The sequence below is a fragment of the Ziziphus jujuba genome, chromosome 7 (genome assembly GCF_031755915.1).
Source record: "Ziziphus jujuba cultivar Dongzao chromosome 7, ASM3175591v1".
Taxonomy (NCBI): domain Eukaryota; kingdom Viridiplantae; phylum Streptophyta; class Magnoliopsida; order Rosales; family Rhamnaceae; genus Ziziphus; species Ziziphus jujuba.
This window is the reverse complement of record NC_083385.1, coordinates 7,768,382-7,784,230: the sequence shown is the minus strand read 5'-3', so window position 1 is coordinate 7,784,230 and position 15,849 is coordinate 7,768,382. Positions and strand designations below refer to the sequence as shown.

Here is a 15,849-nt window from a genome sequence, read left to right as displayed (position 1 = left end):
TAGTTGCCCAAATTAATATATGTATTTTTTTTAATCGAAATTATTTTTTTTTAAAAAAAGAAAAAGAAAAATACCATCCAAATCCAGCAGTGTGATGAAAAAACAAAAAGAAAAGAGGATTGATTCGTGTAAAGGCATGGTTGATTTGGTTGGTAGGGTACCTCTCCATACTTATCAAGAAGGTTAGCTTGCTTTAGATTATATTTAAAATAAAAATAAAAATAAAAATAAAAAAAAGGGGAAGAAGAAGAAGAAAGGAAAAGAGAGTTTTGCTTTTGGATGACATCTTTATTCATAATTTGTGTTCACTTGGCAAAAGTTGTTGCCTAAGACATTTAATTTCCGCCAAATTACAAGTAAATATAAAAGATTGAGGTAACTTTTTAGAGATTTCTCTATAAAGATCTACAAAACTAAAAAGCAAAGGCATAGTCAAATATCTCTACTGAAGTTTCATTGAATGTTCTATTTAGTTTAGTCTATCCCCTTGTTAATAGCCACAAGGTTGTATGTGAAGAAACAGCCTTAAAAACCTTCTTTAGAGAATCTTCTTCTCATTGTTGTACTTTAAAACAGTTAAGCCTAAAGATTAAACAGATTAAGACTGGTCTTAGAGGAATTCCAAGTCCAACAACTAAGAAACTAACAAATTACAAAATGTCTGAATAAAGCTCCAAAATTTCAGACTGTAAAATTGTAGCTTGGACGTATATATATAGCATGTATTGTTAAAGAAATCAGCAAATGTCAAAAACCAGAGCAGGGGGTTTCGCTGTAACTTTCAAAAAGTATCCTCAACAAGATGCTGCACACTCCATTTCATCTGTACAAGTCATCAGCAGCAGATCTTGTTCATATATTGTTCAAGACACCCTTGAGAAGATCCAGCCCTTCAGCTGAAATACTCCTCCTCTTATGGGATCTTGGAATTTCGATCTTTGGAGGTGGATCTGGAGAGAAGCAGACAACAACAACAGTCAGATTATCGCAAGTGTTGCGTTGCAGTGCCTCCTTCACCAGCGATTTTGAGCATTTCTCGGGATCATTATGCTGCATCAGCTCCTTTCTTACCATTGTAATTGCACACTGGCTGCTCATCACATCCCATAAGCCATCACAGCCCATTACCAAAAATTCATCTTCTTCTGTCAACACCATCTCCTCTAACTCCGGCTCAGAGCTTAAAGGGCAGCTTGAACCTTTAGTGCCCTTGATATGCCAGTCTCCAAGAGCTCGTGCCACTGATAGTTGGCCATTGAGGTAACCATCGTAAATGACACCGCCTAGTTTCTCAATTCTCAGTCTTTCGGAGGTGCAGTTCGGTTTATGGTCTCTTGACAGCTCAACTGCTCTTCCTCGTTTTCCCAAAACAGCTCGAGAATCGCCGGCATTAGCAATTAGCATGGTCCTGAAAGAGTATGTAGTAAAAAATACGGTTATTGACATACTTAACAATGCAGAGAGAATTCATATCATGCTGTCCAACTTCAATTTTAAAGAGGATCAAAAACATTAAAAGCTCATAGATGGAAGGTGATCAAAAGAGTCAAGATTCTTCACCTTCCCAGAATAAGTGCAGTCAAAGCAGTGGTACCAGAGGAACTGTCAAGAGAACTCGCATCTGCAAATGCATGGTCTGCCTTCACAAAAGCATTTTTAACTGCTTTTTTCACACCAGATGGAAATTGGGAATCTTCAACGATGAATTTAAGGATGTTCTTTTTGGTGAATGAAGCTGCATCAACACCTCCATGTCCATCGAAAACCTTCATAAGTAAACAAAATTTCAGTGCAAAATCTAAAATTGATTACTTACAGGGTTGAATATTATAGAAACCGTAGCTCTTTGTTCTTGACAGATTAGACCTCTTCTGGCTTGGAAAGCAATAAACTTATCTAAAAATATTAATTTTAATGGAATTACGTCATAACAAAAGATGGACAATTTCACATAGTTTACGAACTCCCTTGAGTATCTCTTATCAACAAATACACAAGCATTGTTCATTATGGGTCAGTGGGTGTGAAAATTAATAATAGTTCTAACCTAACAACAAGTTACACACCCCATAAAATGCCGCTGGAGAATGTAAGCCTGCAGCAGAACCAAGATGTTCACATAGGTTATCTATGCAGATATACTCATCTTCCATGTACTGTTTTGGTCCTTTTTCAGACCAGCTACCGGAACGGAACGCTGGTAAAAACCCTGATGATTCATCTGTTGGTGACTTTAAGCCAATAATACCAATATCTGATTCCTACACAAAAAAAAAAAAATATAGAGGAATAAGTAATTATACCTTGTACATAAAATTAGGGACAGAGGATCTCGTGTAGTCGTAAAAGTAATTTGAACCAAAATGGGAATGCAGTAGAAGAGCATATTAAAGAGAGACTTTATGAAATTAGTGATTGGAAAAGAGACATTATGTAAGGAGAAAAGATTGATTTTAAGTGATTAATCTCTAGCATAATTGCAAGGAACTATTATTCCTAAAAGTCTCTAAAGGTAGACCCTCTCCAACTTCTTTTAATTAGAAGCAATTAATGTGCAATGTGGTTTTCAGCTTAATGTCCTACTAAATAATAAGGTTTTAATACCAGATAGGCTATACATATTAATCATATTATGCTAACTATTATCCTTGGCCAGTTCAAAACATAAAAAGATTGCCCTTTTTTTTTTTTTTTTTTTTTTTTTTTTTTTTTTTCTGGCAACACACATATAGCCTCAATTGTTGAAGTATGTGGAAAAAAGCATATGCAAAGCAAGACTAATCTTAAGCCCAATCCTCAAAAATGGAGAGGAAGAAGAAGATGATATGAGAAAATGTAAAAAGATTGGGGCGTTAATTTTCTTACTAGTTCAGCCAAAAACGCTGAGCTGGTGCAATGGCGCATAACAGAGAGGTTTCGAGGGGGTTTGCCAGAAGTGATTTGGTTAAGATTGTCGGATGAATCAGCATTGTGATCTTCCATAGCAGAGACACCGCTGCCTTTAGAGAACCCACCATCCAATCTTGTTACCTGAGGCGAGAAATCAGTCCCCGGAGTCATTCTCCTTCTAGAGACCCATCCAACTCTCAACCCATTTAAACTAAATCGCTTAACATGCTAACAAACAAAAGCTCAAATCGTTCTTATATGCTAAAATCCCAAAAACAACCAAGTGCTATTTGCTCAAACACAACCCCACTTTAGATAGAAAAACAACGACAAACACTTCACAAAAACTGTTCAAACACTCAATCCCAGATTCACAATCTACAATCTGAATTTTTTTCTGCGACAAGGAAAACTGTGGCCCCCATCTCTTTGGATTCTACGATGAACCAAGCTCATTCCCATGCGAAAGTTCCATAATTCAGTTAAACCCAGATCGAAAAATTCCAGAATGCGGGAGAATTCAAAGACCAAGAAAAGAAAAGTTCTTTTATTTATTTTTTAAAAATTTTATTTTTTTTTAGTTTGAGAAAATAAGAGAGAGAGAGAGAGAGAGAGAAGAAGGCTAAGCTAAGACCATAGCACAGTAGTAGGGAAGGGAGGACCGTTGGAGAGGAAAGAGAAGTGGGTTATATAATTTTGCGGGGTATGACAGTTTTTCCGATCGCAATTGTAGCTATTGAAAGTGTGATGAAGTAGCGACACGTGGGGGTAGGTACTGGGAGCAGTTGTTGACCCGCACGGGTCTTTTTGTAATTGTTGTGGTGCTTTTCTCGGATCTGTGAGGCTATCCTTTGATTTTTCCATTACATTTATATTTCATCCATAAAATAAATTTCATTTGTGTTTGGTCTGATATAAATATCATCTATGTCTTCAAGCCAAAAAAAAAGAAAAAAAGAAAAAAAAGAAAATCAATATCATCTATGTCAAAAATCTATGTGAAAGATCTTCTTTAATTTCTCTATTTAATTAGGAAAAATTATATCTACACCTTTCGATAAAAATTTACCATTTTTAAAGTTGATTTTTAACTAACTAAATTGATTTATAAAAGTATATTTCGCAGTTTAATTTCAACATAATTATCATAACTCTGTTTTATGATTTTTTATATACTAATATATTAATAAATGTAATTTATTTATATTGTAATTTCAAAATACATTGATATATTTTTAATATATATTATTATAAAATAAATAATAATATAATATTTAATTTGATATATAAGGGTAAAATATACTTTTCATAGATTAAGTTGTTCAAAAATGAACTTCTTTTTTCTTTTTCTTTTATTTTTTAAAGTATCAAAAGAAAATTTCAATAAATAATAATTATTTAAATTTTAAAAGGGTAAGTGATGATTTTTCAAACTTTAAAGGTGTTCATATCAAACATGAAGCATGTAAATCAAAAACTTACCTTTTGATTAATTTACTGGGTCCTTCATCTACCCTTCCAGTAGTCATTTGCACGCTGAACTATATATTATTTATTTATTTTCGAATAATGGGAAAGGGTTAATCACGACAATTTTGTGCAAGGTTTTCAAAGATTAATGAGACTTCTTTGTTTATTCGATTAGGTGACAAACTGTTCAAGTTCTACTATTCAGAAAAATAAACAACAACAACAATAATAATAATAATAAAGTTTTTATATTCTAATATTGGATGCCAATCCTTCATGCAATTGGCCATTGATATTGCCATGTTAGCCGGCTACTATAATTGCGTGTGGCACTCTCTTAAAATCATCTTATTTTTGAGAGGTTGACAATTTTATTTATTTATTGTTTACTTGAAACAAGACATATGATAAACTACAAAAATATAAAGACAAAGATGACTTGCTGGTGAAATGTTTATAAAGGTTATTGACCTATTTTAAGCGTATGTATTCCACAGCAAGCTTTTCTGCATCAAAATTAGTCCAATCAAATCGAATATTCAATTCAATGAATGTCAGATTTTGAAGGACGAGATATTATATGACACTTTTGTCACTCTAATTGGTAGTATCTTCTTGAGAATTATGGAAAAAAATAATTGATAAATGCAAGTTAATAAAGTTGCTTGTGAAGTGAATGATTCGAGATACGTGCAGTGCGTGGAAAAAGCATGAAAATCTTTAAAGTTAGGGAAAATGTTAGTATGATAAAGGTATATATATTAGAGTTAAAAAATAGTTAAAGGAATAATTACAAGGAGTCATAAGGAAAATTAATCAAATTTGAAATTGACATGTTTTCAAGCATATTTTTTTATAAATTTTTTTTTTTTTAGTTGAAAGCAATTGTAATTAATATAATAAGGAAATTAATTAATCCATGAATATGAATTTTAAAACTAAAGAGAATCAATTAGTAAAAATTTTGAAACAGTCAAAATTTAAACTTATAAATAGATGATACATTGTTCCTATCGATCAAGAGCGAAGCCGAAAAATTGCCTTTGGTTTTTTTTTTTTTTGGGGGGGGGGGGGGGGGGGGGGGGTGGGGTGTGGGGGGTGTTAACTAATTCAATTGCCCCAGCCAAGCTCGATTCTTAATGTTTTATGTAATCACAAATACAAATACATCCAATATATACATTAAAACAAATTATAATGCAACAAAACCAGGGGCTATGGCCCCCTGGGACCTAAACGTGGCTCCGCCACTGCTATGAATTTATAAGTTGGGGAAATATGGTCGGACTATCTTCCGTTCTTAAAAGGTCTTAATTGGTTAAACTTCTTGCCAACATGTGCTAGAGAGATGTTTAACGGGACAGTTGCATTTATAAAATATAATAATTGAAATTTATTTTAAAATTGTCTTTGTTGATAAGCTATTTATATTTATTATTATTAGGATATAACCATATGGTAAATATTTTTAATTGAATGTGTTTAATATTATATTATTTTTATTTTAAAATTTCAATTTAAAAAAATAAATTATTTTTAAAAGTAATTTAAATTTTCAAATGAAATATAAAATTTATTGATAATTATGATAATAAATTGTATTTTTTAAAAATAAATACATAATTAAATATATCTTGGAATTTACCATATTGATACGATCCCTTTTATTTATTACCAGTAATAACAAAGCTTAACTCTAAAATAAAACATGAATAACTCCAATACCCCACCCAACCCGTGACAATAATTATGAAGAGAAGGTTAGATCGTCCATCAGAAGACAAATGCAAAATTATTGACTACTTTTTGTTTTTGGATGATTTGAAAGAGCAGGCTCTCAAAAATAGGACTGTGTCTTTGAAGGTTCCTAATTGATACTTTTGAAATAGCTTTTTCAATCAGAATCTAAATAATTGAGGGTTCAAAGCAATAATGTAACCTACTCATGGTATTATAAACGAGCAAAGCGTCAGATCATTTAATTTTGAATTAGAATATATCTTTGCTACTTAAAGCTTTCACTCATGCCCAGCTTGGAGAGAAGAAATTAATGGATTTGCCACCACAGCACCAGATAAAGAGAGCATTTTGCTTATAACTCTGGTTCTCTATTCTGCCTAGCGAACAATTATTCTACATTATATAGAAACTAGAGAGTACTATATAAGTCCTTACAACTTCAGATTGCCTTTTCTTTTTATATGTATATATAGTGTTTGTGTGTGGCGTTGATGCTCACATATTGCCTTTCACATCATATGGACTGTGTTTAGCCTTTAAAGTCCTGTTTCCTTTTCGCTTTTATACGTGTTTTTAGTAAAATTAATGTCCAGTCACAGATGTAAGAAAAGAAAGGTAGAATTTAGAAGCAGTTTGATAATTATGTTTTTTTTTTTTTTTTTTTTTGGTAGATGATAATAATCATTTTTTTTTTTATAGTGTCGTTGATTATGTGTAGAATGATTAGACTGATTTCGGACGTATTCGTACGTTACGTATTAGACTGATTTCTTACATATTCACCTGGAAATTGTGCTTTTTCTTTTTTTTTCTTTTTTTTTTTGTGGTTAATGAAATTGTGGTTGTTTCTATTCGTATTCTAATTTTTTTTTTCCCATATATAAGGAGAAAAGCATGATTAACTATTATTAATTACCATGACCACATATTTAAACACACTTTTTTCAGATGAAGAAATAGAGGATAGAGGTTTTTGATTTTATGTTCCAGAAAACTGTTTTTAAGTGCTAGTTTGGTATTTTCTTGGTTTTTACTTTTAAGTATTTTCTTTTATATATAAACGTTTTATCTACTGTCTCCTACATATCTTTTTCTAAAATGTTATGAGGTACTTTTTGCATCACCACTAAAGGATACTTCAAGATCGTTCCGAACTTCATAATAGATTGACAAGCACTGTTTATTATAATTATTTTTTGATCAAACATACTATTTATTTGCTTTTCAAACAGAAAAAAAAAAAAAAAGAATAAAAGAATAAAGAATTTTACTTATAGGGTCGCTTCCCTGAAAAAAGGACTTGATAAATGTTTTAATAATCCTAGATACGGTTCATCCAATAGTCGAAAACTATTTTACACTAAATGGTATGTAACTTTTAAAAAAAAATATTTTTTTATTAACTGATTTATTAAAGATAAACATCTATTAACTATTGAATAAGAAAAAAACAAAGGCTAAGATTATTTATTAAAAATATTTATCAAATCCCTTTGTAAAATAAACCTTTCCCTCTAATATAGTAAAACTTTATAGTAAGGATAGTTTATGTAAAAAACCACATTATCTAAATAATATCACATCATTGAAATATGTTTTTGAAAGTAACAATATTGTCAAATTTGCATGAGATCCACTGAAAATTATCATAAAAAGTTAATTAGATATTTAAAATTAAATTGATAATTAATTTTTGTATGCAGTAATCAGCATAGATAACATGACTTGCCAAATAAGGTGTAGTTTTTAGTAGTGTCCTTACTATATCAAAAGTAGAATACTCTCCTAGTTGTGATGGCTTGTAACTTATTTTTCAGTTTTTAGATTGTAGATTGCTACAAGAGTTAGATATAAAATCATTTTTTGAGTATAAATGAGCCCATACTGAATCACTTGACCCTTTTGGATTTTAATATATCAACCAATTTATTGAAACAACCTAGATATTTCTAAATATTAACCCTTAAGTAATTCAAAACTAATAATAAAGGTGTTGATAATTTTCTTATTAGCATGTCATGATAGTTTAAAGATCAACTCTCTCTCTCTCTCTCTCTATATATATATATATATATATATTTCCAATCAAATGTATTATATATATTTTTTGAAAGAATAAATATATATCAAATGAGCTTGTTTAAATTACTCACATCTACGCTTAAAAAATTATTATGAATAATAAAAAATAAAAAGAATATATATAGATATATATATATATATATGGGAAATAGGTGGGGCCACAATGGATCTCAAAGAAAAAAAAAGAATCAAAATATGGTTGTCGATGCAAAACATTTGACCTTCAATTTCCCCTTCAATTTACCTGTCTCATTGGGCACTAGTTCGTCGATTTATTTATTTATTCGTTTGACCAACCATTAGTTCATCTAGCCAACCACTTACTTGCCTTGTTTATTGTCGCATTGATTACCGATTCGTTAAATCAACTGCTTCTTGACACTATTAGATTATTAACCTGCAACTAAAGACATAATTAAAACTTTGGGCTATCAGTATACTACGAGTCAAAGGTACCTGGATGCTCAAGTCAGAATTAATTATGGTATTTAGTAGAAGAGATAGTCGAGAGAATCTTAGATGGTAAAATGAAAGTTCTTTATAGGAGCATCTAAGCCTTTGAAGATGGCAATACCCTTTGAATTTAAATATCATGGAATATTATTCGTTATTCTTAGATAACGTATTTGAATAGATACAAATAATTCAAATACATATTATATCTATCATCATACAAATTTCAAATATACGAAGATTTTGCTCCGTGATATCCATAATTTTGATAGTAAAATTTATATTCAATTGATGTGAAATCTATCCCAATCAAGTAGACAAAACTAATCATGGTCAACAGCGAGACTACTACTTGGTTGAGTAGATTGTCATCTTTGCCATATCTGTTGATCTTGAGGATGAATGGTTATGACTACACCATGCGTCTTAAGCATATTTTTCCCACAACAATAGTAAGAGAAGGGCTCATTGTACAAAGAAATTTGACAAATACTTTTAACAAATAATCCTAACATTTGATTTTTCTTATTCAATGGTCAATAAATGTTTATCATTTATTAAAAAAAAAAGAAGCTATAATCCATTTAATATAAAACAATTTTCAAGTATTTAATGAACCTCATCTAATGACTAAAATTATTTATTAAAAATATTTATCAAATCCATCTATCCAAAACCAGTCCCATATATATATATATATATATATATTTATTTATTTGTTTATTTATTTCGCGGCAATTTTTAAAAATGACTCGTAGTATAATGGTATTTGGGTCAAAAAAGTGAAAGGCACGAGTCAGAGAAAGTGTGGCTAACCCAAGCTAAACAAGCGATGGACTCGTGTGCCATGATCCATGACCCAAGGCCCATCACATGTTATTAACGTGGCCAAACTATTCACACCAACCACCTCCAACTCCAATTCCAATAAGCTTTATTTGTTTTGTTTTTATTGTTATTGTTATCATTATTATTTATTTTTTAATTTTTAAAAATAAAATACAGAGTTGAATCACAGAGCCTCCACTCTTACATTCCATTCCCATCACCTCCACGATCCACATATTCCTCTTGTGGACGCGTCACTATGGATGACGATTCTATCGTGATTTTACACTACCAACATTAACTTAATTTATTACAATAAAAAAATAGTAAGATAATCGGGATACTTGCAAAAAAGAATAATAATAATAATAAGAAAGAAGGTTAAAATGACAAATAGAGAATCACCTTTAAAGACAAATTTATGATATGGTAAAGTTTATTTTCTTTTTTGAACATGAAATCTACATTTATTTATTTATTTTTGGTAATAAGAATGTGAAATCTATATAGCATATATTCATTGCCTATTAAAAAAATACCTTAGGAAACAGTTCTATTTTATTCCTGTTTATAGTCCACTTTTAACTCTTTGAGGTGAGTGAGAGGGCATTGACTCTAATATTTGTGACAAAAGGGTAATAAGTAGGGAAGAGGAAAACTAAATAGCAATTCCACAACAAAGGAAGGTGGCCATGCCATCAAGTCAAGTTGACGTAGATGGTGGTACTCCTCCGTGTGGGCCGGGAAAGAGAGTGATATTAGTCTATTGGTAAGAATTATCATCCTACAGCCATCATTGTGAACTCCACCTGTTTGTTAAAATGACCACTTATGGTAACCTGAGCAATCAAATTGGAATGCTTGTCCCACTCTTTATTTGTTAATTCTTTTATTTTTGATCCCATAATCTTATTTTTTTAATAATTTTAAGATTTTAAAGATCATAGTTATCGGAGTGGTTTTGAACCCTATTACTGTTCTTGGTCAAGGAAGGAATTATCTTGTTAACTTTTTTATTTTATTTTTTATTTTATGTTAATAGTTTTCGAAAAAGACATTTATATAATCTTTTATTTTATGTTAATATTTTTCGAAACAGACATTTATATAATCAAATTAACCAGCTCAAAATTTGATGTTAAGAGCATGATGAATTTATCATCCTTGGACAAAATTTAAAATAATCAAATTCAATCTTCATTTCTCATGCATCTTAAAAAATGGACTAATCTTATTTACTATGTACTATAAACAATTCATATGGTAAAAGTTTTATTACTCAGAGAACTTGTACTTACTTATTTTCTTGCTAAATTAGAGAATTTATACATATAAATGTATATCTGCTATGCAGTCAACTTATTGTATGTTTGGAGTAAAAAGTGTAAAAAGCTTCTCTCTTAAAATTTAAATACTTTCTCAAGTCTTCCAGTTTGCATTTACTTTTAGAAATTCTACACATGCGATGTACGCGGAAGGCTAAAATCCACCCTGCGTTATCCAAGACTACGAAGATGTCCAACAAATGCAACAGACGTCCAATCAAACTTCATCATATAATATTTCTTGTTTTTATAACAATCAGCAACTTTATTGACTCCATTATTATGTCGTTTCGATTGGTTGTCAAAAATCTTTCGAATCTAATTAAATTCTGCGTTATGGTAAATCCCACTTGGTAAATTTTACACCCATTCACACCTAGGGCTAGCCTTTTTTGGGTACGTATTTTATTGTTTGCTCACGTTGCATAAGTGTCTATATATGCTTGCTATTTTTTGCTACTTGGCTCTATTCAGGTTTTGCCATTAGCAGAAAAATATCTAGTTTTGGACAAACACTGTTTTCTTCATATTTCTGCTTTGCCCGAAATCTTTCTTTTAATCCAAACAAACAAATATTTCACCAAAGTACGTATATATGTTGCGCTACTTATTTTTGTTACTACACGTCCTAAATATTTGTTCTTTTATATATGTTCCACATGATATTCTATTTTATTTTCTCTGCCAATGAGTAGATTGTTTTTCGGTGTTTTAATCTGTAGGTTGCGATCCAACCATGAACATAGTTTGGCTTATGCTCTTGATGGTTTTCTCCAATGGGTTGTCTTCTGATGGGATTATTAATACCGCAAGACCTGGTTTTGTGAACATTGGGGCTATTTTATCTTTGAACTCTACCATTGGAAAAGTTGCAAAAGTTGCTATAGAGGCTGCAGTTGATGACGTGAATTCCAATTCATCATTTCTCAACGGAACGAAGCTGAGACTTGCAATGCAAGACACCAAATACAGTGACTTTCTGGGAATAGTAGAGGGTATGACTACATTTTGTTTTTGTACCATCCAAGAATGCCCATTTCTTTCTATTCCAATATGATAATCTCTTTTTTTTCTTTTTTCTTTTTTTCTTTTTTTTTTTTCTCTTTGCTGTTTCCTATGCAGCTTTAAGTTTCATGGAGAATGAAACGGTTGCCATAATCGGTCCACAATTCTCAGTCACGGCTCACGTGATCTCCCATATCGCAAACGAGCTTCATGTTCCTCTACTTTCATTTGCTGCAACGGATTCCACTCTGACTTCACTTCAATTCCCTTACTTTGTAAGGACAACACAGAGTGATCTCCACCAAATGGCGGCGGTGGCTGAGCTCGTCGGCTTCTATGAATGGAGAGATGTGATAGCAATCTATGTAGATGATGATTTTGGGAGAAACGGGATTGCTGCATTGGGTGATCAACTGGCTGAGAAACGCTGCAAAATCTCTTACAAAGCTCCTCTGAGTCCATATAAGAACCCTGAAGAAATTACCTCTGCTCTACTCCAGGTTTCTTTGATGGAGTCCCGGATTCTTGTCCTGCACATTTATGCTACGTGGGGTCTACAAGTACTTAGACAGGCCAAGAGACTCCATATGATGGACACAGGATTCGTATGGATTGCTACTGATTGGCTCTCCACCATATTAGAGACTGACCCTTCACTCCTTTCAAAGGATTCAGATAACCTTCAAGGTGTCCTGACCTTGCGTATGCACACGCCGGAATCTCCACGGAAAATGAACTTCGTTAACCGGTGGAGCAACTTGACAACCAAAGAAAGGAAAGCTAATGACCCTTTTTGGCTGAACACCTATGGTCTATATGCTTATGATACTGTTTGGCTTCTAGCTCAAGCAATCGACTCATTTTTCATCAATGGAGGGAAAGTTTCCTTCTCGAATGATTCGAGCTTGAGGGGATTACATAGAGGAAGCATGCATCTTGATGCTATGAGCATCTTTGATGGAGGAGAATCTCTTCTGCATAGCATTTTGCAGGTCAATACAACTGGTGTAACCGGACCAATCAGATTCGACACAGAAAAGAATATTGTTGATCCTGCTTATGAGATCATCAACGTGATTGGAACAGGGGTTAGGAGGATCGGTTACTGGTCAAACTTTTCTGGGTTTTCGATTTCTCCTCCAAGGCAAGGCCTGAAGATGCAGCTGAAGAATACATCCAGTTCTCGCCAACAACTCTACGGTGTGATTTGGCCTGGACAAACAACTCAGAAGCCTCGAGATTGGGTTTTCCCTTACAGTGGAAGACATTTAAGGATTGGAGTTCCATTGAGAATTAGCTACCGCGAGTTTGTCGCGCGTGTCGATGGCTCATCTGATATGTTTAGTGGATATTGCATTGATGTGTTTACTGCCGCACTGGATCAGTTACCATATGGAGTCCCATATAAGTTTGATTCATATGGTAATGGCCATAGTAACCCATCAACTACAGATCTTCTTCACATGATCGCACAGGGTGTAAGTATATAGATATATACCTAAATATCTAGTAGATATATGATATACATGCATATTGATTCTCTGATTATGTTTTTTCTTGTCCTTTAGAACTTTGATGCCGTGGTAGGCGATGTTACAATCACAACAAGCAGAGCAAAGATGGTGGATTTTACTCAGCCATATATAGAATCAGGGTTAGTGGTGGTTGCCCCAATTAGAAAGTTAAACTCAAGTGCTTGGGCTTTTCTAAGACCTTTCACTCCAATGATGTGGTGTGTGACTGGTATATTCTTCCTAGTTGTTGGGGCAGTTGTATGGATCTTGGAACGTAGGACCAATAATGATTTCCGAGGCCCTCCCAGAAGACAAGTTGTGACAATTATGTGGTAAGTGCTTCTTGAAATTATTTTACAATTTTTCGAGCCTCGATCCCCAACTTTCTTTGTTTACTTTTATGCTCTTTGATTGGTCAATTTCATTCACAATACTCGAAGTTGATTGAGCAAATTAACTAATTTTTGGATTCTCCGAGGATAATATATTTTATATTCTTACGTACCTCACGCGTGAAATTCCATTTTATAATGTGAAACAAGATATATCACATAAGAAAGTATTGAAATTTTGTATCCAAATCATTATGTTGATAATAATAATTTATTGTTTTCTTCATTTCATTATGCAGGTTTAGCTTTTCAACTTTGTTCTTTTCCCACAGTAAGTGAAAAACTAACTAATTAATTTGTCATCTTCATCATTATTTTTGCCAAAAGTTGCAATGTTGACTTGGTGACCTGTTTTTTTCGTTTTGTGATATGTAGAAGAAAGAACTGCAAGCACTTTGGCTCGGTTTGTGCTGATAATATGGCTATTTGTGGTCTTAGTACTTAACTCCAGTTACACTGCAAGCCTGACCTCAATACTCACAGTGGAGCAACTATCTTCACCAGTAAAAGGGATTGAAAGTTTGGTCACAAGCAATGAACCAATAGGCTATATGCGTGGTTCATTTGCCTTAAACTATCTAACCGATGAACTAAATATCCATATGTCCAGACTTGTTCCCTTCGACTCCCCTGAAGAATATGATAAAGCCTTGAAGGCTGGTCCAAGCGGAGGTGGGGTTGCTGCTGTGGTCGACGAGCGTGCTTATATGGAGGTTTTCCTTTCTACTCGGTGTGAATATAGCATTGTTGGTCAAGAATTCATCAAAATGGGTTGGGGATTTGTAAGTATCGAGGAATGCCTGATTTAATTAAATCCAACTTATTGATTGCATTATTAGTTGTTATTTCAATTCAAAATTACAACTTAAAATGGGATGTATCAACTCTTAGCACTTGTCATATAAAGAGTATGAAACATAACAGATATGGATACTGCCATATCTAATGCCATATGTTTTTCTTTGTTTTAACCTAACAGAGATTTTCAATTTTATTTATTTTTTTAAAACTTTTTTCAGGCTTTTCCACGGGACTCACCGCTAGCAATCGACATGTCAACAGCAATATTGAAATTATCAGAGAATGGAAATCTTCAAAGGATTCATGACAAATGGCTGATGAGAAGTGCTTGCAGTTCAGAAGGTGCAAAGCAAGATGTGGATCGTCTTCATATCAAAAGCTTTGGTGGTCTATTTCTGTTAAGTGGGATGGCTTGCATTCTTGCTCTCCTTCTCTATCTCATCAAAATGATACGTCAGTTCTTTAAGCATTCTAGAGAAAACTCTCAATCTGTAAGTCTTCGTTTGTTTCTTCAATTCCTTAATCAAAGAGAAGAAGATCTACAAAACCGTTCAAAGAGGAGGAGATCAGAAAGAGCCTCAAATAGAGTAGTTCATGAGGATGGACCAATCGTCTTTTAGTAACATATATACTAATTTGTATTAATGGACCAAAAAAATCTTAGCAAGAAAACAAAAATGGACCAAAAAAAATCTTCGCTACTTTTTTTTTTTTTTGGGTAATATAGTGTAGGAGCATCTTAATAATACACGGTTGCATTATGTATGATGATGTTATAGCAGTGAACATGATAAATTGATGAAGTCCTCGTTATCGGAACTTCAACTCAATTTCACATCACCCTATTTTATGTAACTTTATCAGATTATATCTATAATAATTGGCCTAATCACTTGATATAATAAAGTGGTAGTCTATTAGGAATCTCGTAGGATATGCTTGTATTAGCTAACTTAAATCACACGTCATGTTTTCGTCCTCTTTAATTGTTCCTTTAGGATAAAATTATATATTAAGGACAAAAAAGAAAAAAAAAATAACCGACAACTTGTCTTATATATTATTATTTTCTAAAACAATGCCCAACATCTTTTAATTAATTTAAGTAGCTAAATCTATTGACTGATTCGCGTGGAGTTATCAAAAGCCAACAACTATATCATACAAGTGGTAAAAAAGCATTTAGAAATAAAGATATTAAGGAAATTTTTAATTTTTAATTTTTAATTTAAAAAAAATCACAAATTTATTGTTTTAAATGTTTAAATTCTCAACAATGCCCTTCATCTTTGGGTTAATTAATGAAATAACACTATCTATTTGTCTGATTAGGGTGGAATTGTCAAAATT

General features: G+C 32.5%; 2 protein-coding genes across 2 annotated transcripts; one reads left to right on the top strand and one right to left on the bottom strand.

The window, feature by feature from the left end:
• Positions 1 to 429: 429 nt before the first annotated feature.
• Positions 430 to 3,645, bottom strand: LOC107424335 (probable protein phosphatase 2C 47). Its single transcript, XM_016034105.4, has 4 exons — positions 2,866 to 3,645; positions 2,067 to 2,261; positions 1,561 to 1,766; positions 430 to 1,408 (listed from the first exon to the last, which is right to left on the bottom strand). The coding sequence occupies exons 1-4, from the start codon at positions 3,058 to 3,060 to the stop codon at positions 853 to 855; spliced, it is 1,152 nt and encodes a 383-aa protein (XP_015889591.2). The 5' UTR covers positions 3,061 to 3,645; the 3' UTR covers positions 430 to 852.
• Positions 3,646 to 11,518: 7,873 nt separating this feature from the next.
• On the top strand, positions 11,519 to 15,242 carry LOC107424326 (glutamate receptor 3.6-like). Its single transcript, XM_016034095.4, has 6 exons — positions 11,519 to 11,782; positions 11,910 to 13,270; positions 13,361 to 13,638; positions 13,938 to 13,969; positions 14,074 to 14,480; positions 14,718 to 15,242. The coding sequence occupies exons 1-6, from the start codon at positions 11,524 to 11,526 to the stop codon at positions 15,117 to 15,119; spliced, it is 2,739 nt and encodes a 912-aa protein (XP_015889581.4). The 5' UTR covers positions 11,519 to 11,523; the 3' UTR covers positions 15,120 to 15,242.
• The last annotated feature ends 607 nt before the right edge of the window (positions 15,243 to 15,849 follow it).